Source organism: Pectinophora gossypiella, chromosome 6 (genome assembly GCF_024362695.1).
Source record: "Pectinophora gossypiella chromosome 6, ilPecGoss1.1, whole genome shotgun sequence".
Taxonomy (NCBI): domain Eukaryota; kingdom Metazoa; phylum Arthropoda; class Insecta; order Lepidoptera; family Gelechiidae; genus Pectinophora; species Pectinophora gossypiella.
The window spans coordinates 7,669,192-7,693,653 of NC_065409.1; the positions used below are offsets into that span (position 1 = coordinate 7,669,192).

Genomic DNA, 24,462 nt, shown 5'->3' on the forward strand with positions numbered 1-24,462 from the left:
CGATGGTAAGTGACAATGTGAATAAAACCTTGCTAAACTGAAATGGTTTTGAATATCTTTTAAAAATATACCCGAAATGCCTCACAAAGACAGAGCTTATTTGAGCAACTAAGAGTTAGGAGCCACAGTAGTGATGTAGGTATCTTGGAGGCCCTTTTATCAGAGTCTACGAGCAGAGAATCATATTTTATGCTTTTATTCACAGCAGCTTTTTTATCAATTCTTGACAGTCTTGATCGATGGGCCTGGCATAACAAACTTTGTTAAAAGCCCCTAAATAAAAGATAAAAAATGTCTATACTAAGTTATACAAAAACGAATTAAACTGACCTTCCATCTCTGGACGCGGCGCCGCCATGCAGCACAGACTTTATAAAGATGCCCAGGTCTTGCGGATCGGAGCCCACAGTGACTTTCCCTTTCACACTGATGCCCAGTCCAGCCTTCTCTGAATCGTGCACTGGGACATCCAGTCGGAGGATTAGCTTGTTACGAAGACCTAGCACCTGTAATCGAGAGTTCATACAAATATTCACATTCATTCATACAACGAATTAAGTAAGTAAATAATACAAAATACCAGGTGATGTTGCGTTTAATGAACTTTTAAACTAAATCTTAAACGGCTAAACGAAATTTAGGCAGTTACTTGGTTGGCGGCATTCTTTTAACCGAGCAAAGGTTTGAAAAGAGGTTTTCTCCTCCATCTTGTGTATAAGTATATTCAAAGTCGACAACTCTAGATTATTCGGGTATTTATTTATGCAAAACACAAATTAAAGTAGTTTTACAAACTTACCGAACTAGACGAAGAATTTAGAACATCTTGTAGCGAATTGTCATTTGACTGATCCTTTTTCAGCAGGTCATCTTTGGAGGAACTCTTCGGTATTCTTCCTCGTATGGAACTGTTTGCATTATTATTGTTTATGGCATTCACTATGGATGAGACGCGATTCTCAGTCTTCGTTTCTGTATGTTTCGTAGTTATGCTGTTTGGTGAGCCAATTGATTTTTCTGTAAACTTCGCTGGGCTTTGTTGTGGTTCTACTCTCTGTAATAGAAGACATTTGCGATTTTACTTTTGTTGGTTCATAGATTAGAACGAAAAAAATAGGTAAAAAATAGTCAAGATACTCGGTGTTGCTTTTGTTGTTGGAAAATTTACTCGTAAATAGTACTTTTCTCTCGTAAATTAGTACTTTTTGGGGTTAGTCAAAATTAAGTTTTGTATAAAGTTAGAACCGTACCAATTTATTAATTTATCTAACTTTTACTGTTATCTTACGGCTGTTTATTTGATTCTTAGGTAAGTACTTAAGTAGTTTCTTCTCCTAAGTAAAATACCTAGTTACTAAATCGGGAACAAACCTGTGTCCGGTTAGGCGCCGGTCTTTCAACGACGATGTCGACGGTGGAGTCAGTGGGCGTGTTCCTTAACAGAGCCACAACTTGCTGCTGCGTGAGTCCTGCCACCGACACCCCATTCACTGACACCAGCCGGTCCCCAGCACGCAGCCGCCCATCTGTTACCGCTGCACCCTGCAAAATAACGACAAGGGTATAGAATAAACAACTACGTATAGAAAGAGTGGCTGCAAGTTGTTTTTGATTACTTGTGGCTCTGCCCACCCCATTAGGGATTACGGGCGTGAGTTTATGTATGTATGTATGTATGTATGTATAGAAAGAGTACTCTCCGCCCCGCACCGATACGAATTCGGAACAAGCTTGATTTATCTTACCCGTTTTTTACAAAAGCGACAGCCTGTCTGATCTTCCAATCAAAAGGAAAAACCATTCCAATTAAAGGTTACGTCACATATTATATCCTACTTAATACACGTTTTTCGGGAACATGGGTTTTCTCACGATATTTAGTTCACCAAACATGAATTCAAAAATAATCATTTGGTTTAAGCCCATGCTGGATTTGAACCTTCGATCTCACTGAGAGTCAAGCGTTTTTCTAACTAAGCTTTTCGTTTTGCTTTAGGTTCATGTTTGTACGTATGTATAAAAATACAACATAACAAACTCCCGATTGCATCCCAATTGAGGTAGTCAGAAGTACATCCATCGGAAGATGAACTAAGTACCTACAGTTCACCGAGCTTTCTGTTAGACCAACATGATAAAAATACCTTAGGAAGTATATTCTTGATGTAGATAGGACAGTGTCCCCCAGTAGGGTTGTCCCGGGTGGTGATGGTGAAGCCGAGTCCCTTCTCGCCCTTGACCAGCGTGACGGAGACGGCCTGTGTGGCCCCCGAGGCGGGCTTACTGCTGGGGCTGACTGGCACCTCCAAGCCCGATATGGCGCGCTCGCTGTTGCCCACTGGAAATTTGCAAAAGTAACATTTTAATTAAAATTTATGGTATTTCGGTTATTGGTTATGAAAGCAAACTACTACCATATAATAAATACAGGGAGTTAGTGACACCGTAACGAATACTGAGGGGGATGATTCAGACCATGATTCTGAGTTAATATCAAGTGGAATTTTCCGTCGCAAAATTTATGATTTTTTTTATTAAGTATTTTCAGTTCCATACTTCTGCGACGGAAAATTTCACTTGATGTCAACTCAGAAACATGGTCTGAATCATCCCCCAGAGTTTTCGTTACGATGTCACTAACACTCTGTATAATTTAATGTTAAATATATAGGAGCTAAGAAACGTACCTTCAGGTAAGAGATCAAGTGGGCGTTCTTGTACAGGGTGCACGTTCGCGACATTGTTGACTCCAGACACCCATCGCAACATGTCTTCCACTCTGAAAACATTAATAATTTATCAACGTTTACCTTTGTTTAGTCAACGTGGTCCTGTGTGAAACCTCAAAGGGAAGGCCGCCGCAGCTCGAACTTCGAACCCCGGTACCGACCGGCCTAGTACCAATGAGTTATTAATTTATCTAAGTGCAATTTTCACTAACACAATTGGCTCAACCATTAAAGACAGCGATGCGGTTCACCACAAATCACGTTGGGCTAACAGAAAACTCGGTAAGTGTGATTACTTACACAATGTATGAACAAGGTTTGTGTGACAACCACTCTGGTGTAACATCTTGGCCACGATACCAAAGATCTGATACCAAATTACTCATATATTCTATTGAAAACTTTTAAGCCAATGGTTACCTGTGGTTCTGGTGATTGTTAACGGGTGTGACAGTGACAGATGTATCTTGGCCTAGGGGTTCTCTCCGCGCATCTCGAGGAAGACTCTTGCTGCCGTACGTCTGTATCCGTTCCGCTGCGTCTAACCATACACCGCTCCTGAAAACATTCGATTGTCTTTTTACTATTCTGAGTCTAATTATTATGAAGCCAAGTCGGAGATACGAGTGGTTAAAACCTCTGGAGAAAGGATTGGCTACTAGCCTCAATACCTATACCAACTCGCATCACTCTCGTGACAGAGTAGTGTGGTGATTGCTTCATATTCCGCTCTGGTTGAATTAAAAATACGGTATATCACATAACAGGAGCTGACGGCATAATTAAGAACTGATGGAATAATTGATCCTTTCTGATGTAGTAAATACAGTATGATGCAAGACCACTACTGGTGTGCTGAGATCTATTGTCCCTTTTCATTTTTGTATAAATTATTGTTCCCTGATACGTATAATTTGGGGATTTTCAAGGCAAGAGTGAATAGGCACTACATGAAATTGCGTGCTCCACCAGAGACCACATCGCTGCTTAAGACCAGGCTGGATCGTGGTCAAACGCACTCACACAAAAACTTTAATTTTTTTTCGTTCTTTTCACCTGTGATCAGATGAGAGTATGGTCAAATTCTAAATCTTACCCAGGCCCTGAGAACTGCATGGACAAGCGGTTAGTCTGCCGCTGGAAGTGGGCGGAGTGCGGCGGCGGGTCGGGCGGCCGGCCCTCGGGCAGCGGCAGCACCTTCTGCGTGGCGCGCGCGCTGTCCTCGCGGCACACCACCGCCGCCGACCACCGCTTCGTTTGCTCTGTCACCTACAATATGAGAAATTGGAAAATAAAGTTAGTAGTATCGCATGTAGATTAGATATACATATATATATTCTATAATTAATTAGGGACTTCAGTAGTACGGGATGACAAGGATGATGAAGTAATACGTTCAGATTCAGATGCAGAACTGAAAGGATGCCATTCTTTGTGATCACTGCAGCTATGCAAGTAGGTATGTACAGAAAATTTAAGTCTAAGCATGATGTAAGATATATATTTTTTAATTAGAGTTTCACGATCACATTATTTTCTGGAGTAGTAGCATTGTTGATCCGCGTCTGGGAGGCAGTGATTAGGTAATTAGATGTGACAAAGTGATTACCTGTCTCTGAGGCGGCAGAGTGTCTTGATGCAGCGTGGGTTCACTCCCGCGGCGCACCTGCAGGCCACTAGCGCCATCCTCTAGGTCCCCTGCACCCACCTCCACACACGACTCCGAGTTGGGTACCCTCATGCTACCACCGACACCGCCGCCACCCTGCAATGTAGACAAAGACATTTTAGTATTCATATGTGCCCATGGTCTGAGATGAGAAGTTGCTGGTAAAGCCGGGTTTTCACTATTCGAGTAGGTACCTACTATCGGACGAGAGTGCGCTCGGTTAAGTACTCGGACGTTACTCGTAGAGTGTAAACATGATGCTCGGTCCGAGAGCACTCGTAGGTAGGTTAATTGTTGTTGTAGGCCTATTGAAAACCCGGTTTAAGTTCTGATAAAGTTAAGAAGGTAAATATGTAGTGATTCGTTGATTGATGATTACATAGTACCTAACACATTACATCTATATCAATGGAAGATTTCGTCACTAGCTCTAACACCATATATTTTATTTACTTATAATAATTTGCAAGTATCGAATTCCAAATTCCATAGGATGTACCTAACCAAATAATAGGTAGGAACCTACGTAGATAAAATTAGTCAACATCTCGCGTTTTCGTTTCAAAACACAGTCGTCTTGTTTCAAGAGCTATACTCGATAAAGCATTTAGGTATAACAAGCTTAGCCAACGGAACGCTCGACTGCGTGCCTGCCACAGTAATCCTGTTAGCCTAGTTTCAGCTTGTTATCTACTAACACCCGCTACCCGCCCATAGTTTTTGCAGGCGAGGCGTGAACACCAAGCCATGTGTGAATTGTGATTCATTCCAAACAATGCTGATACCGCTGCCAGTAAAAATAAAACAAAAATACATGCAATTATCTATAACTGTACTGCATTTCTGGTGGTTTTCATAGCAGTAAACTGATAAGATCGCAGGTTACACAACATTTGTCATTAAGTAGGTCTAAATTTAACGCCTACGCCTAGAAGACAAAGCGCGAAACTTACCTTTTTGGGATTTCTCACACAAGAACAATTCGAAAAACACGAACCCATAATGAAATTGCAATTTAAAGAGAAACGATAATCTTTTCGACTAGAAGACATGACCTGATGACCCGAAATGATTTTTATTTCTTTGAACAAAAATACGAAATACAACCAAACAAGTTCCGACAGGAATCTTCTGTTTCCCGCGAGAATTTTAGCGCATGCGCATGCTTTTTTTTTTGTTTTCCCTGAAGGGTAAGGCACAGGGAACTATGCCCATACAGCCATGTCTTACGTATTTTTTTTTCTTAATGATTAATGAAATGATGAAGGGTGATGATGATGAAACCTAAGCCCCCCACCCTCGGAGTAGACTTGTTGGCACGAAGCGAAAATAGGTAGATACACTTTGTCCACCGAATACTCCGATATAATAACATTGTCGCGAATGTTTTCCGACTAACTTATTGCGATCATTATTTCATTAACCACAAAACACCACTTCGTATTAATTATTTAGATTATTCAATGAAGAAAGCAACTGTCCCGTTCCCGTTTCCCGCCAAAAAGCCCATGCGTCATTGCGTATCCCGAACGAGCTTTTTTTCAATTATCTAAATATCTATGCGTGATGCACTTTATCATATTCAGCCTTTCATTTAGTGCCGAACTTAAAACGGCATGAAAATTGCATGAAATATATTTTTTTTAACTAATAGACGTAGTTTCCTCCTTATTCTATGCTAATAGGCAGTAATAATAACAAAATATTATCCTAATGTATCTTATTATTCTAATGTTCTCTACGAAAACATTTTACCGAACGTACGTCGTCGTCTTCAGTTGGATACGTGTCCTAATTAGTGATGGGCAGGGAAAGAAAAAATTGGGTGGGAAAGAAAAAATATCGGGAAAATATGGGAAAATAAAATAAACACCCGAAAAATTCCCGAATCATGGGAAAATATTTTTTATTTAATTATTTTTAATCTTATTATTATTTGTATGTCGTTTCCATGTCTCGGGTCGGGTCTGTCATGGAGTCCCGGACTTTTGGAAGCCGTGCGTGGGGCCGAAGCCAACACGTAGAGGCCCCTTAAGACAATTTACTCTAAATGTGTTGTGACACCAACCGGCGATTATCCCTGTATGCACTATGGGAGTGCACCCAAAGACAATCCCTGGTTCGTGTAGGACTATTGCAGATTATGGGAACAAAAGAAACTGGGCTATTGGGTTGGGGGTTAGTGAACCTATATACTGGGGCTATGGGGGACTATGGCGCCTGCTCGACCAATGTTAATAACAGAGATACATTGGGCAGGCGGTGACTCGTCACTCACTGGTTTGGCCACCTATCTAGCCGACGCGACTAGACGGCAAGGCAGCAACATGGTTGTGAGCATCTCAGGGTGTCAAGAGGTGTACACCGCTTTCTGCGAGGCGGTTTACCCGCCTTACCAACTCGCGACTTATGCATCTTTCACTTCCACCCTGCGAGCGTATAGCTCTAACGCCCCACTCTGGCTGGCCAATGAAGGCAAGCCAGAGGTGAGAGTCCTGCGGCCCCCGCTAAAGTCCACTCCGGCCAGCCAGTACTGTCACCATCTTTGTTGCTCTTCTTTGGACTCTCTCTAGTAGTGCAATGTCCTTCCGATAGTAAAGTCTCCATATTTGAAACCCATGTTCTAACAGCGGTCTGACGTAAGTAAGTTTTGTAAAGCCTAAGAAACAATTCCGTATCTATATGATAAAAAGCTTTTCTAATTATGTATAAGAGTGTTCGTCCCACTTTAGATTATGTGTTCACGTTATGCCAAGGTCCTTTTGTTTTTTAACACACTCGAGAGGTTTTGAGTCAATGGTGTAACTCAACGTGGGGTGGTTACTGCCAATATGCAACACAGTGCATTTGTCTACGTTTAATGTGATTATCCAATCTCCAAGTAATTACTCTATCAAGATCATCTTGGATTATATTATGGCTAATAAGTGGATTCCCCGTTATTTTCGTGTCATCTGCAAAGAGTGATATATCAGACATGATACCATGTTTAAGATCTGTAAGGTAGATACTGAATAAAATAGGTCCTAACACCGATCCCTGCGGTACACCGCTGAGGACTTTTCTGGGAACAGAGTATGATTCTCCGATGCGCACAGAGAATGTGCGATTTGACAGGAAGTCTTCAATCCACTTCACGACATTGCCTCTGATTCCAAAGGGCTCTAATTTAGCAATCAAGGGTGTGACAGGAACTCGATCAAAAGCTTTTTCATAGTCCAAGTAAATAATATCTGTAGGTATTCGTGCCTCCCAATTTCTTGCACAAAACCATGTTGCTCCTCGATGATGACATTCTCTCGTGCCAAAAGCATCCTATATATCCTATAATATGTAGATATCTTTGCATGGAATTATTAAAATTGAACATTCCATTCAAAATATATTACAAAGGAGATCATCGGCTTTCCATACTTTGGCCGGCCCAAATTTGAAAGTGCCGGTCAGAGAAAAAAAATGTGTCAAACCTTTCGAGTAGATTGTTCTAAATTTTTTTTACTATGACACCAGACGTGTATGACCATTAGTTTGGTTTTAATTGGATTTTAAAAATCTCGACTTTTCATACATTTTGTAAAAAATAATATTATGTCCGTTGGGAAAAAGAGGTATACAGGCGTATTACAAAGGACCGTTAGAACATTTATTAGTATGGTGCCAAACTTCTATGACCATTATTTTGACTTTCAGTTTTGGTTAATATGTTAAAATGCCGGCCATCGAAAAAAATACGTCGAATCTGTCTAATAGTTGCTTCTCAATATTTTTTAATAACACCAAACATCTATGACCATTATTTTGACTTTTATTGGAATTTACGTTTTAGTTTAAATATGAAAAATGCCGGCCAGCAAAAATATCATGTTGAGAGTATCGAGTAGATGTCTGTTAACATTTTTTTCTATAGCGCCAAACTTGTATGACCATTAGTTTGGCTTTTAGTGTATTTTAAAAATCTTGATTTCTTATTTATTTTGTATGAAAATAAAGTGCTTTGGGTAAAAAATGCGGTACGGCGGATTACAAAGGACCTTTAGAACATTTGACTATACTACCAAATGTCGACTTTGGCTTTTATTGGACTTTTTAAAAAAACTTTGTTTTATACATTTTAACAATGACAACAAGCAGAGCTTTCCCAATGACTAGTTATTAGTCAGATAAATACTTTGTGTGTTGTTAGGTGAACTTCTATATTAATACTATCTGATTTTAGATATGACGTTGGCTGTAGTTTTTGCATTCGACTCAACGTTACGGCCTAAGTTTAGGTTGAATTATGGTATTGATTCACCTTGACCGTAAATGGTTACCACCCTCCAAAGATAAGCTTGCCATCTAGTGACGAAACTCGTATATTGGCATGACGTCTGAAGTATCTGTTAGGGAAAACAGGAGTCGGGTAGTTGTACTTTGCAAGTATGCCTATCACAATGTCCTGGTGCTACTCGGCCGATAACATAGTAGGTACCTCTATCACCCCACTGTTTATTCCTTGTATACACTTTTCTTTAAAAAAGTAGTTTCTTAAGCGTGTATCACCATCAGGTAAGGTAGTGGTCAAACGCAAACCTATTTTTCAAAAGACGACCACCATATTACGCCTTTAGCAAGATAGTTCCATTATCATTAGATAAAACTTTTTTTTGATTTCTGGAAAATCGAATTAACTTCAAAATATTGGTCATAGTCGTTTAATGCCATAGTAATAAACATTCTGACGATCCTTTAAATAACGCGCCTGTTATATGTTATTTTTATACAAAATGAATCAAAAATCAAGTTTTTTTTTAAATCCAACAAAAGCCAAACTAATTAATGGTCATACACGTTTTTGTCATAGTGAATAATGTTTACAGGTATCTTCTCGATAGCTTTGACATGTGTTTTTTGCTGACCGGCACTTTTCACACAGAAACTATAACGTAAAGTCCAACAAAAGTCAAAATAATGGTCATAGACGTTTGGTGCCCTAATAATAAATGGTCAAATGGATAAGTTCTAACGGGATATACAAATATTGTTTCATGGCTGGCACTTCACATTTTCACCAAAATTGTATGAAAATTCAGTTTTTTTTTTTTAATTCGAATAAAACCGAAAATATTGACCCTACAGCTTTGGTGCCATAGTAATAAATGCTCAGACGGATAAGTTCTAAGGATAATACCATTATTGTTACTTGGCCGGCACTTTACATTTTCACCAAAAATGTATGAAAAATATTTACAGCTTTGGTGCCATAGTAATAAATGCTCATATGGATAAAATCTAACGGAATATAGCAAAATTATTTTTTGGCCGGCACTTTGACTTCTGGGCCGAAATCCGATGATCTCCTTTAAGTTTTTTAAGAGTTCATACGACACTACGACAGAAGATAAATTGGGCATAAGTAGGCATACATTATATTTAAATGGTCTTTGTTGGAAATCCTTACTTTTAATACAAATATATGCGATAAAAAATATTTTCCCTTGAAATGGGAATTTTTCGGGTTTTTTCCCTCAGAATTGGGAAAATTCCCAAAACGCGGGAATTTTCCGGGTAAGAACCCAACACTAGTCCTAATCATAACCGCAGCACTTTCTTTCGCGCTATTGGCCAAGACTCACAGTATAAAACTTTCCGATATTTTTCCAAGTACGAGTAGGTACGTCAGTACGTACGTAGCTTTTTTAAGGTGGTTCGATTTCCATACTAGTTTATTTATTCAAATATGGGCACACGCCACTTAATTTTACATTGAAACTTATTTCGTTTGCATTTATTTTTGTATATATTTGCGTGAAATTGCTTTTCAACAGAAAATACTGTTAAATCATCGTAAAAACGAGATCAATATTTGTTTAAAATTTGTTAATGTATTAGTGAACGGTTACAGTGTCATACGCTTCGGAATATCCATTAGTGTGCGTAGCTACGTTGTCAGTTCGCTGAAAATGCGACGTTGCCGCTCTTGCTCGTGTGTGAAACGGTGTGTCACTTGCCCTCTCCCTTCGTTAAAGAAGCGTTCATAAATTACGTTCACCCGAACGTTTTATAATAACAGTATTTCTGCTGCCAGATGATCGAACAACCCGCTCATTATGAATCGGTAAGGTTATACGTCGAAATGAATCTTTTTCGATTCTGAATGCGACCATAACCTAACCTGTTCCGGCTTTTCGGCGGGAAACGGGAACGGGACAGTTGCTTTCTTCATTGAGTAATCTAAATAATTAATACGAAGTGGTGTTTTGTGGTTAGTTGGAAGACATTCGCGAGTGTTATTATATTGGAGTATTCAATAAACAAAGTGTATCTGCCTATTTTCGCTTCGTGCCGGGAAGCCGCTTCATAACTCAAAAGTTTATGCGGACTTTTGAGTTAATTCGTTTGGGGTTCGGAGTAGGAGTCTACTCCGAGGGTGGGGGCTTAGGTTTCATCATCATCACCTTTCATCATTTCATTAATCATCAAGAAAAAAATACGTCAGACATGGCTGTATGGGCATAGTTCCCTTTGCCTTACCCTTCGGGGAAAACCAAAACAAAAAAAAAACTAACCTGTTCCTGTCATGTCATGTCATTCGTTTCGGCTTTTTAGCGGGAAATGGGAACGGGACAGTTGCTTTCTTCATTGAATAATCTAAATAATTAATACGAAGTGGTGTTTTGTGGTTAATGATCGCATTAAGTTAGTCGGAAGACATTCGCGAGTGTTATTACATTGGAGTATTCAATAAACAAAGTGTATCTGCCTATTTTCGCTTCGTGCTAGGAAGCCGCTTCATAGCTCAAAAGTTTATGCGGACTTTTGAGTTAATTCGTTTGGGGTTCGGAGTAGGAGTCTACTCCGAGGGTGGGGGCTTAGGTTTCATCATCATCATTCATCACCTTTCACCATTTCATTAATCATCAAGAAAAAAAAAAATACGTCAGACATGGCTGTATGGGCATAGTTCCCTTTGCCTTACCCTTCGGGGAAAACCAAACAAAAAAAAAAAAAAATGTCATTCGTTTCTTTTCCACTTCCAATTTATATTGTAATAGTTTGGTTATTTGTTTTATTAAATAATTTATTCATCGAGTTTTGTGAAACTTGTGGGGCCGGGCGGATTAAAATATGGAACCTCAAACTAGTCGCAAAGACTACTTAAACCACCAGTATTCTGGCCCCCGGAAAAATCGAAAACGAAGCCAAGCACAAATGAAACGTTATCATGGAGAAATAAAAAGGTAAGTGCAATGCAGTGATCACTTGTGCAGTACAGTGAAGTGCTTGTGCTTGTATTGTGCTGAATAAGATACGAGCGCTTGGAGCACGCGTCGTGACCGTGCTTTACGTAACGCACGACCTTAGATTTTTGAAAATTGTACATCTCTTCGTTACTTTTACAGCCGTAGCGACGTATGGTGCAAGAAAAAAAAACTAAATGACGAAAACGACGTGCCTTCAAACAAATCTGTGTAAGGGAAAAACTTAACTTTATTTTTATATTTTATAAGTATTTTTAACATTTTCTCTTTTGTAACTTTCACTCTATTAATTTTAGAGCAAATAATACTCTCAAAACCTACAGTGGAAGTAAAAAAAAAAATCTTGTGGAAGCAAATTTTACTGACACTCAGCAAAGAACTGAGAAAGAGCCCCCCCGATCAAAACCTTTGGAGGTAAATTGGCCACTGATTGATCCCACTGTTAAAAGCCACGAGTTAACTGTGGAATATGCACCAGATAGTTTGGGTAGTCTGTCTGGTAACAGGTTTGTTGATCTACCACATGTCCTTATGTGGGCTTTCAAACTTGAGAGACACCGTTCGCAATGTGGTGGTAGCAGCATAGTCTTTGTTGAGGAGTTTAGAAATGGTTTCAACAGTATGTTTACTTTCCAATGCAGTATGTGTGAGAAACAATTTAGATACTGCAATGAAAAAGATGAAAATCTTAACAAAGCGTTTGTTTGGGGGACATTAACAGCTGGAAGCTATTATGCACAGGCTGCACACATCACCAACTTGATGGATATACCTACAATATCAGCTTCCAAATTCCGAGAGACAGAAAAATTATTAGGTGAAGTTTGGAAAGATGAACTAACTGAGGAGATCCAAAAAAATGGAGAAAGAGAAAAGGCTATTGCTATGCAAAAAAATAATGTAGATGCAAATGGTATTCCATACATAACAGTGTATGTGGATGGAGGCTGGCCTAAACGATCATATGGCCATGATTATAGCTCTCCATCAGGCATGGTAAGTTTGTTTCTGAAAATACAGATATTTTGTAAGTATAACAGCTATAAAGTTTGTTACTAATATCTTTTGTTTATCCAGTAAATTCTGTTTGTAAGCATTATTTATAAAATTTAATTTTTTTAGGCCTGCATTATTGGAAAAGAGACCAAGAAATGCTTATTCTTAGGCATAAAAAACAAATATTGTTACCACTGTCACATTTATGAAAAAAAAAAAGAACAAGTTTCGGAGCATATGTGTTTCAAGAACTACGAAGGACCATCTACGGGAATGGAGGCGGACATCCTAGTAGAAGGGTTTGAGAGGAGTCAAGAGATGCATGGTGTAAAATATTTAATATTTATAGGAGATGGAGATTCATCTGTGTATGCACAATTAAGAGAAAAGGTTTCATATGGGACCCAAATAAAAAAAATTGAATGTAAAAACCATGTGATTAAGAATTACACTGGAGCATTGTACAAGGTAAAATACCAATGAAAATAAAATACAATCATTCTGCCTTACCAATTTCTCATAAGTTTTTTAATCTTAGTGCACTTAGTTCGAAACACAGTCAATAACCTTCAATCTCAGTAGATCCATTCTCCAGATCCATCATAGATCTAGTGTGAATTTTTTTCTTAGTATATCTATTTTATGTTAAACTTGATCTAATGATAAATTAATTGACCATGTAAACTTTATATTTACTAAGGTATGCATGTATGCATGCTAGATTGAAATCATCTATCTTACGTGCTTTAGATTTTTTCATACAAATGCTTTTTCCCAATAACTCCCGTTTCCGATATCCTGTTGCAACTAAGCTTTAAGTTTACAAAGGTACCTGCATGCCGTTTAGGCTGTTCGTTAATATGTCAGCTAGTTAGTCAGTCAGTTTCTCCTTTTATATATTTAGATAACCTTTTATTTCAGATTATAGGAAATACAAAGTTACCATTATTTGGCCGGAAGATTCTCAAGCCAAAATTACAAAAACTTACAGCGGTTTCAAGAAAGATAATTATGGAAGCTGATCATAATTCAATGAGAGAGGATCTCAAAAATGGCCCATCTCATGTATTTGGCTGCCACCAAGATTGTAAGGCATATTATTGTCGATTCTGCCAGAACAGTGATGAAAAAGACACAAATTCTTTAGACGACCTTAAAACTAAGGCACCTGCAGTTTGGGCCCACATTTGTGCAGCAAACGAGGCAGTCATGTCAAAATGCCATCGACTATCAAACAACACAACAAATGTTGTTGAAAATTTCATGAGTGTTGTCAGCAAATTTGTCTGCGGGAAAAGATTGAGTCTGTACAAGGGTGGCTCATATCAGCGAAGAGTATATATTGCTGGTAAGAATATGTTATGTAATTATTGCATTTGTTCAATTCATTTTCTATATTATTCACAGTATATATATTTATTTATATACATACATACTTTATCCACACACAATATTTTTTATACTCACATAATATTATACGCCTTCAAGGCACTATGGGATAAAAGACTTAGAAAATTTTTAAGGATATTTTTTATAACAGGTCTCTCGCACTCTCGTGGTCAGAAATGGCACACAAATGCTTGGAAGAAACATATAAGAAGTAGCCCTGGACAAACTTTTAAAAAGTACATTGCCCAGTCGGAAAAGTCCAAGGAAAGGCGCAAAAAATACATTCGCAGGCGACTTTTTGCGCCTAAACCCAAAACTGACCACAATTATGGTCCAAACGCCAAAGATGTAGATGAGTCAGTTTTAGGGAAAGATCTAAAGGAAGCGTGTCTTCTAAAACTGAAAGACTTCGAAACGACAATAGATCAAATAAAATATATTGAAAGTGCAACAATTGGACAACACGATAATGATGTCTACACTACATATAGATGCGACAGGCTTACCGCTAGTCAGTTCGGAATGGTAAATTCAATTATTAGTATAAATACTTTCCCATGTGGAGCAGAGTCAGAGTTAAAAAAAAAACTATGATTTATGTAATTTTAACTTTGTTGCAGATATGCAAGCGAAAATCTACAACACCATGCCATAACCAAGTGGAGAGTGTTTTATATAAAAACAATATCTTGACCAATGACATGGCCTACGGCCAAAACCATGAATCAGTGGCCAGAACCTTGTTCATAGAAAAAATGAACAAAGCCGTACGGCCTGCTGGGTTATATATTGATGAAGAATTTGGTTTTCTTGGAGCTAGCCCAGATGGTATGTGATACTATATGATATTACCTACATATGCCTTCACGTATACATTATTAATGTGTCCATAGTTATCTATATGATAGTATTATTTATATGATTTTATGTATTTCAGGAGTAATAGAAGAAGAAAATTCTATTTTGGAAATAAAATGTTTTCCTTCATTGGCTCGCAACAATCAAGACATTTTTTCTGCGGCCAAAGATCGTAAAAACTTTCCCCTTTTGGTTGATGACACTGGTGCATTACAAATAAATAAAAAACACAACTATTACTATCAGGTATATTGTAATTATTATAGCAGATATAATACTGCTTGTAATAATATAATATTTTTTACAAAAACGGGTGTTCTGATTGCAGATCCAGGGTCAACTGCGGGTTTCAAAAATGATGAAATGTTACTTCATTGGCTATGTTTCTCCAAGTTTTGACATCACAGTGTTGGAAGTACAGCGTGACGAAAATTTCATTAAAAATATGATGCCAAAATTAGTAACATTTTATAAAAATTGTATTTTGCCAGAGGTAGTACTTCGAAGAGTAACAAAAAAACAAAAATGTATTGATATTTCAATTATGTGGTAGCAATTATTTTATTACTACTTTGTGAACAAGCGCGCTGTTTGCTTTGCATTGTATAAAGTAGTGACAATCAGAAAGAGATAAATATTATATCCTAATCTGAATAAACGAAATCTGAATCTTACTTCAAATATCAATAATTTTCGTTAGCCTGTTTGATATTGCCGTTTGTAAATAAATAACATAAAATAACAATATAACTTACTGCAAACTTAACTGGTTTTCTTTTTATATGTACTTACTTATCAGGAAAAACTAGATTTCGCGTGGTTCGCTCGCAGCAAGCTGCTCGCGTGTCTTGTTTTCCCGCCATTTTTTTACCGCGATAGAATTTGACCAAGATTTAAATAGGTCTTGTGAAGAAAGAATCGTTCCAGGTGCGATAGTTGCGCCAGGCCGTAGGGTCTCTCCCTGATGCGGAGCAGTTTTTGAAAACCTTGAAGTATACTCGTACTCTAGATGACGTTCCGATCACACCCCTATACATCAATCTTACCTCTCAGACATTTTCTGGAAAAACAAAATTTTGTATGGCGGCCATCTTGTTTTTCCGCCATTTTGATATTTTACCACCAGAGAATAGATTTGACCAAGATTTAAATAGGTTTTGTGAAAAAACAATCGTTCCAGGTGCGATAGTTTTGTCAGGCCGTAGGGTGTCTCCCTGATGCGGAGCAGGTTTTCAAGATCGAGAAGTATTTCCATACTCAACAATACGTTCCGATTACACCCCCATACACAGTTTTTACTCACGAGACATTTTCTGGAAAAATAAAATTTTGTATGGCGGCCATCTTGTTTTTCCGCCATTTTGATTTTTTTTTCACCGGCGATTGAATTTGACCAAGATTTAAATAGGTATTGTGAAAACTAAAAAGTTCCAGGTGCGATAGTTTCACCAGGCCGTAGGGTGTCTCCCTGATGCGGAGCAGTTTTCCAAGATGACGTTCCGATCACACCCCAATACATCATTTTTACCTCTGAGACATTTTCTGGAAAAACAAAAATTTGTATGGCGGCCATCTTGTTTTTCGGCCATTTTGTTTTTTTTTTCACTGGCGATAAAATTTGACCAAGACTTTAATAGGCTTCGTGAAAACAAAAAAGTTCCATGTGCGATAGTTTCGCCAGGCTGTAGGGTGTCTCCCTGATGCGGAGCAGCTTTCGAAGATCGAAAAGTATTTCCATACTCAACATGATGTTTCGATCACATTCTTCATACATCATTTTTACCCCCGAGGCATTTTCGGGAAAATCGAAAATTTTGTATGGCGGCCATCTTTTTTTCCCGCCATTTTGATTTTTTTTCAACTACGATAGAATTTGACCAAGAATTAAATAGGTTTTGTGAAAAAAGAATCGTTCCAGGTGCGATAGTTTTGCCAGGCCGTGGGGGTGTCTCCCTGATGCGGAGCAGTTTTCGAAGATCCAGCAGTATTTTCATACTCGACATGACGTTCCGATCACACGTCCTATACTTCATTTTTATCCCCGAGGCATTTTCTGGAAAAACGAAAATTTTGTATGGCGGCCATCTTGTTTTTCCGCCATTTTGATTTTTTTTCACCGGCACATAAATTTGACCAAGATTTAAATAAGTTTTGTGAAAAAAGAATCGTTCCATGTGCGATAGTTTCGCCAGGCCGTAGGGTGCCGCCCTGATGCGGAGCAGTTTTCGAAGATCGAGAAATATTTTCATACTCAACCAGTCGTTCCGATTACAACCCCATACACAGATTTTACCCCCGAGACATTTTCTGGAAAAACGAAATTTTGTATGGCGGCCATCTTGTTTTTCCGCCATTTTGATTTTTTTTCACCGACAATAAAATTTGACCAAGATTTAAGAAGGTTTTGTGAAAAAAGAATCTTTCTAGGTGCGATAGTTTCGCCAGACTGTAGGGTGTCTCCCTGATGCGGAGCAGTTTTCCAAGATTTGGGATTTTTCCCATACTCACCGGGAGGTCCCGATCACACCCCCCATACATCATTTTGACCCCCCGACGCTCCTTCTGGGAGAACAATTATGTCAGTGAGTGAGTCAGTCAGTGGGTTTGTAGCTATATATAATATAACTAGATTTCGCGTGGTTCGCTCGCAGCAAGCTGCTCGCGTGTCCTGTATTAGTTCGAAGCTTTGTATGGCAGCCATTTTGTTTTTTACCGCGATAGAATTTGACCAAGACTTGAATAGGTCTCGTGAAATCAAAAAAGTTCTAGGTGCTATAGTTTTGCCAGGCCGTAGAGTGTCTCCCTGATGCGGAGCAGTTTTCCAAGATGACGTTCCGATCACACCCCTATACATCATTTTTACACCCGAGACATTTTCTGGAAAAACAAAAATTTATATGGCGGCCATCTTGTTTTTCGGCCATTTTGTTTTTTTTTTGACTGGCGATAAAATTTGACCAAGACTTTAATAGGCTTCGTGAAAACAAAAAAGTTCCAGGTGCGATAGTTTCGCCAGGCTGTAGGGTGTCTCCCTGATGCGGAGCAGCTTTCGAAGACCGAAAAGTATTTCCATACTCAACATGATGTTTCGATCACATTCCTCATACATCATTTTTACCCCCGAGGCATTTTCGGGAAAAACGAAAATTTTGTATGGCGGCCATCTTGTTTTTCCGCCATTTTGTTTTTTTTTCAGCGGGGATTGGATTTGACCAAGATTTAAATATGTTTCGCGAAAGAAAAATTGCTCCAGGTTTTATAGTTGTGCCAGGCCGTAGGGTGTCTCCCTGATGCGGAGCAGTTTCTGAAGATCAAGAAGTATTTCCATACTTAACAAGACGTTCCAATTACAACCTCATACACAGTTTTTATCCCCGAGACATTTTCTAAAAAAATAAAATTTTGTATGGCGGCCATCTTGTTTTTCCGCCATTTTGATTTTTTTTCACCGACAATAGAATTTGACCAAGATTTAAAAAGGTTTTGCGAAAAAAAAATTGATCCAGGTATAATAGTTGCGCCAGACTGTAGGGTGTCTCCCTGATGCGGAGCAGTTTTCCATGATCTGGAAGTTTTCCCATACTCACTGGGAGGTCCCGAGCACACCCCCCATACATCATTTTCACCCCCCGACACTCCTTCTGGGAGAACAACTATGTCAGTCAGTCAGTCAGTCAATAGGTACATGGGTTTGTAGCTATATATAGTATAACTAGATGTCGCGTGGTTCGCTCGCAGCAAGCTGCTCGCGTATCTTGTTTTCCCGCCATTTTTTTTACCGCGATAGAATTTGACCAAGACTTGAATAGGTCTCGTGAAATCAAAAAGTTCTAGGTGCTATAGTTTTGCCAGGCCGTATGGTGACCCCTGATGCGGAGCAGTTTTCCAAGATGACGTTCCGATCACACCCCTATACATCGTTTTTACACCCGAGACATTTTCTAGACAAAAAAAATTTGTATGGCGGCCATCTTGTTTTACCGCCATTTTGTTTTTTTTCTGCCTGCAATTGAGTTTGACCAAGATTCAAATAGGTATTGTGAAAGAAAAATTGGTTTAGGTACGATAGTTTTGCCAGGCCATAGGGTGCCGCCCTGATGCGGAGCAGCTTTCCAAGATCGAGAAGTATATCCATACTCAACAAGAGGTTCCGATTACATCCCCATACATAATTTTTACCCCCGAGACATTTTCTAGAAAAACATTTTTTTGTATGGCGGCCATCTTGTTTTTCCGCCATTTTGATATTTTTTCACCGGTGATGGAATTTGACCAAGATTTAAATAGATTTTGTGAAAGAAAAATTGGTTTAGCTACGATAGCTATGCCAGGCCATAGGGTGCCGCCCTGATGCGGAGCAGCTTTCCAAGATCGAGAAGTATATCCATACTCAACAAGACGTTCCGATTACGCCCCCATACATCATTTTTACCCCCGAGGCATTTTCAGGAAAAACGAAAAATTTGTATGGCGGCCATCTTGTTTTTCCGCCATTTTGATTTTTTTTCACCCACAATAGAATTTGACCAAGATTAAAATAGGTTTTGCGAAAAAAAAATTGATCCAGCTATAATAGTTGCGCCAGACCGTAGGGTGTCTCCCTGATGCGGAGCAGTTTTCCAAGATATGGAAGTTTTCCCATACTCACCGGGAGGTTCCGATCACAAACCTATACATAATTTTTACCCCCGAAGCACTTACGTGAAAAACGAAAATTTTGTATGGCGGCCATCTTGTTTTACCGCCATTTTGTTTTTTTTTCACCAACGATAAAATTTGACGAAGATTTAAATAGTTTTTGTGAAAACAAAAAAGAGCCAGATGCGATAGTTTCGCCAGGCTGTAGGGTGCCGCCCTGATGCGGAGCAGCTTTCCAAGATCGAGAAGTATATCCATACTCAACAAGACGTTCCGATTACGCCCCCATACATCATTTTTACCCCCGAGGCATTTTCAGGAAAAACGAAAAATTTGTATGGCGGCCATCTTGTTTTTCCGCCATTTTGATTTTTTTTCACCCACAATAGAATTTGACCAAGATTTAAATACGTTGTGCGAAAAAAACATTGTTCCAGGTGCGATAGGTTAGCCAGGCCGTAGGGTGTCTCCCTGATGCGGAGCAGTTTTTCAAGATCGAGCAGTATTTCCATATTAAGCTTGACGTTTCGATCAAACCCCCCATACATCATTTTCACCTACGAGGCATTTTTTGAAAAAACAAAATTTTGTATGGCGGCCATTTTGTTTTTCCGCCATTTTGATTTTTTTTCACCGTCAATAGAATTTGACCAAGATTTAAATAGGTTTTGTGAAAAAAGAATCGTTCCAGGTGCGATAGTTGCGCCAGGCCGTAGGGTGTCTCCCTGATGCGGAGCAGTTTTCCAGGATCTGGAAGTTTTCCCATACTCACCGGGTGGTCCCGATCACACCCCCCATACACCATTTTCACCCCCCGACACTCCTTCTGGGAGAACAACTATGTCAGTCAGTCAGTCAGTCAGTCAGTCAGTCAATACATGGGTTTGTAGCTTTATATAATATAAATAATAATAACTAGATGTCGCGTGGTTCGCTCGCAGCAAGCTGCTCGCGTGTCCTGTATTAGTTCGAAGCTTTGTGTGGCGGCCATCTTGTTTTCGTGAAATCAAAAAAGTTCTAGGTGCTATGGTTTTGCCAGGCCGTAGGGTGTCTCCCTGATGCGGAGCAGTTTTCCAAGATGACGTTCCCATAACACCCCTATACATCGTTTTTACACCCGAGACATTTTCTGTAAAAACAAAAATTTGTATGGCGGCCATCTTGTTTTTCGGCCATTTTGATTTTTTTTTACCGGCGATAAAATTTGACCAAGATTTTATTAGGTTTGGTGAAAAAAGAATCGTTCCAGGTGCGATAGTTTTCCCAGGCCGTAGGGTGCCGCCCTGATGAGGAGCAGTTTTTGAAGGTCGGGAAGTATTTCCATACTCAATATGACATTTTGATCTCATCCCTCTTACATCACATTCACCCCGAGGCATTTTCGAGAAAAACGAAAATTTTGTATGGCGGCCATCTTGTTTTTCCGCCATTTTGATTTTTTTTCACTGCCAATTGAATTTGACCAAGGTTTAAATATGTCTTGTGAAAACCAAAAAGTTCTAGGTGCTATAGTTTTGCCAGGCCGTAGGGTGTCTCCCTGATGCGGAGCAGTTTTCGAAGATCTAGCAGTATTTCCATACTCAACAAGACGTTCCGATTACACCTCCGTACACAGTTTTTACCCCCAAGACATTTTCTTGAAAAACAAAAATTTGTATGGCGGCCATCTTGTTTATCCGCCATTTTGATTTTTTTTCACCCACGATAGAATTTGACCAAGATTTTAATAGGTTTCGTGAAAAAGAATCGTTCCAGGTGCGATAGTTTTGCCAGACGGTAGGGTGTCTCCCTGATGCGGAGCAGTTTTCCAAGATCTGGAAGTTTTCCCATACTCATCGGAACATCTTGATCACATCTCCCATACATCATTTTTACCCCCCGGCGCTCCTTCTGGGAGAACAACCCTGTCAGTGAGTCAGTCAGTCAGTCAGTCAGTCAGTCAGTCAGTCAGTCAGTACATGGGTTTGTAGCTTTATATAATATAATAAATAATAATATGAAATAAAATCAAATATTTTAACAGCAATTTGTAGCAAAAACTAAGCAGGATAAATGGGAAAAAAATGTTACAATAAAAAAAAAGTAATAATAAAGCGAGGTTGGAACCCTAGTATCCAGCCAGACCCATCTCATATAGAATCCTGTTATTCATCCAACTAGACTATTCCGTTGACGTTTAAACTGGCGAAATTAGTAATTGGTTTCGTAAACAAACATAACTATCAATGTGTGTGTGAGATGTTCGGCTTTTGGTGGTAACTTTTATTTATTCAAATAAAAGTATTACGTGAACTGCAACTCAATTGAAATTTAGTTAAATCATGACAAATATTACGCTATTACCGGCAAACGTATAACTTTGAAACAATATTGTGTATAAAATCCAAAAATAAATAATTATGTCAAATTAAGGCACCAACGCCATCTATTGACGCTTGAGCGCCTAGCTAACCGTATCGAACCACCTTAAACATAAAACCCCTAATCTCCATTACTTTCGCGTTTCTATGTAGTTATAAAACTGAATAATCATGTTTGTTTTTATTTTACGAGCACTAGTCCAGTATTTGTAAATAGGTTAAGTTATATGTAAAAGTGTTTTTGTCTGTTGGCAAACCTAATAAAAAAATAAATAAATAAATAAATAAATTTACTTCTTGCTTGTAGCGATTTTGACTTAACCTACCATTACCGATAGCAAAAAATTTTAAACTCACTCGAAACATATCTGGTGAGGCGGTCCCAGCAGAGGAGCCGCTGGCTCCATCGGCCTGAGCCGCGCGCGGCTGAGGCGCCTGCGCAGTGCACTCGGCGGTGAGGGTCTCGCGGTCGTCCGCCACGTCGCGCACTCGATCATCAGGGTCCAGGATCCCACCCGAGCTGGCCCGCAGCGCCCGCACGCCCACCCATGTTTCTGGGCCCTGAAACAAGGAGAAATATGTTAATATTTTTATTCCAAGGAGATTATAAGTCAATCTTCTTCTCTCTATTTCTTCTCAATTTTTCTTAGAAGATCAATGTCAAGTCAATGAATACTCTTCCGATTATTGGACTTCAAACGAGGCTGTATGCCAAGACTTCTTTGCCTGTCAAATTAAATGAAGGTGACTTTGTTCTTGCCGCTTATTTTTTTAAAGCCACCGATCCTAAGTTTTGAAACCTAGTTAATGTAGTTTATTAATTTAAAAAACCTTAATTTACGTAAGTATTTTAGATATTATCTACTACTGCTACTGAATGATCGTCTCACCAAAACGGAAACTCGTTTAAAATCGAAGGTGAAAGTTATTAAAATTATTCGTTGGTCAATTATTTGATAATAATATAACATAACATCACGCCTACATCCTCGAAGGGGTAGACAGAGGATTTGAGCTTTTGGTAATATTTAGGATGATAGGATGATAAAAGATAAGTGAGTATTGATACATACCAATAAATTATCAAAATTCTAAAATAAACATACTATTGTAACCACTCTAATAACGGAAGACGACAATAATCACACAATTCATAACTAAGTAACTGTCACAATGTGCGAAAACAAGGCATTGTTCGGATATTCGTGATTTTTTTAATTTAAAGTAGAATAAACAGGAACGCAAGATGTTCCCACGCGTTATTTCAGCGTCGTTCAATCTTTTCATCGCAGTGAATACCGCGGTATTATATAGCGGCCTCGCCTGTTTTGTCTGAATCGTCGTCGCCTTTGTCCAGCTGTCACCTGAGGCCGTTGAATGATGTCGAAAACGGTTTTATAAGCGAACATCTATCATGCAAATAAATGAGTCTTCGCAATAATTCACTCAAGTATATTTTGTGCTGTTGTGCTGATGTTGGAGATAACATTTCAATGCGAAACTCGGTTAGCTTAGCTGACATAAATCCAAAGGCTCAATCCGGACTGGTAGCGCATGGTTTATATCCGTGTTAGCGGGTCGTAATCCGGTTTATTCGAACATCAGAAGTAATGCCTAATAACGGGGATATGAATCATGATCAAAAAGTACCCATGTGACAGTTCTCCGAGCCTTCTCTTTATTGGCGGCGATCCTCGCGAGTTTCTTGAGTCTGAGCGGCGGCACGGGCGCGGGCGCTGCCGCCGACGTCCCCGGCTCCATTGCTCACTATCGCCGCACATCACCTCATTATTTGCACGCACACCGACACAGATTTTAGCACATCACTGCCAAACATTGTGTAACTTTCTGCAACTTTTGATTTCACTTACTTTGGTTAACAAAGTCGCGAATCTAATATTGATTTAGTTCACTTGGCAGTCTTGTAGAACATTTTTATGACTGCTTTAGTGAACTGCAGTTCTCCTAATGGCAGGTAATAGAAGGAGGAGGTCAGTGGCGCTGATGAGACCTTGCCCTTCGCGCACCACTGACCAAACACAGTCTCGCACTCGTGAGCCTTGCACCAGATGCCTCGCCCCATAAAAACAAGCCATGAATCATTCTAACTCACAGAGCATTGCAATATCTAGGTATCTAACGAGATGAACAAATTACACCTTCTAATAATGTGCTTCACGCTAATGTACAAGCTTTAAAAACTGACAAACAATGTAACTTCTGATAAAGTAATCGACTTTCATCCAATTATGTCCGATTATAAAAAGTTGAAGATAACATAGCAGTATTCGCTGAGTACGTACTACGTATAAACGGCGTAGTTTCCAAGAATGCGTTCGCTACATCTTCTGCGCAGGCGCACGCGATCACCCGGTTCCGAGAAGATGAGCTCGACTGCCCCTCCGTTAATGAAAAAGCAATATTTCCGCTCACGATTCATGGTTACGATAAACTTCATAACTACAGCGTGCGACGCAGAATGCCACTTGAAAGGGGTGAACGAACGGTATTTTCATTCCGAAACGTAAAAATGACTGTAAATTGACCTTGTAAATATTTAAGTTGCACTGAAGGAATTTTGT

The 24,462-nt window shown here is 39.2% G+C and overlaps 2 protein-coding genes across 3 annotated transcripts; one reads left to right on the plus strand and one right to left on the minus strand.

Annotated features, from left to right (window-relative positions):
• Positions 1–330: 330 nt before the first annotated feature.
• On the minus strand, positions 331–24,227 carry LOC126367436 (partitioning defective 3 homolog B-like; the record flags this gene model as incomplete). Its single annotated transcript, XM_050010942.1, is given in 10 exon segments — positions 331–506; positions 800–1,054; positions 1,372–1,542; positions 2,145–2,338; positions 2,688–2,779; positions 3,150–3,287; positions 3,826–3,998; positions 4,339–4,494; positions 22,238–22,441; positions 23,531–24,227. Coding segments are annotated over 10 exon segments (1,670 nt in total), but the record flags the coding sequence as incomplete, so codon positions are not given.
• Positions 11,046–15,648, plus strand: LOC126367435 (uncharacterized). 2 transcript variants are annotated; one of them, XM_050010941.1, is made up of 9 exons: positions 11,046–11,618; positions 11,781–11,849; positions 11,936–12,635; positions 12,762–13,103; positions 13,557–13,983; positions 14,176–14,549; positions 14,645–14,852; positions 14,962–15,128; positions 15,211–15,648. In XM_050010941.1, exons 1-9 carry the CDS (start codon positions 11,506–11,508, stop codon positions 15,433–15,435), a joined length of 2,625 nt encoding a protein of 874 aa, XP_049866898.1. In that variant the 5' UTR covers positions 11,046–11,505; the 3' UTR covers positions 15,436–15,648. The 2 variants fall into 2 exon arrangements, with proteins under 2 accessions (XP_049866898.1, XP_049866897.1); XM_050010940.1 differs by having other exon boundaries at positions 11,389–11,618; positions 13,557–14,549.
• Positions 24,228–24,462: the final 235 nt, after the last annotated feature.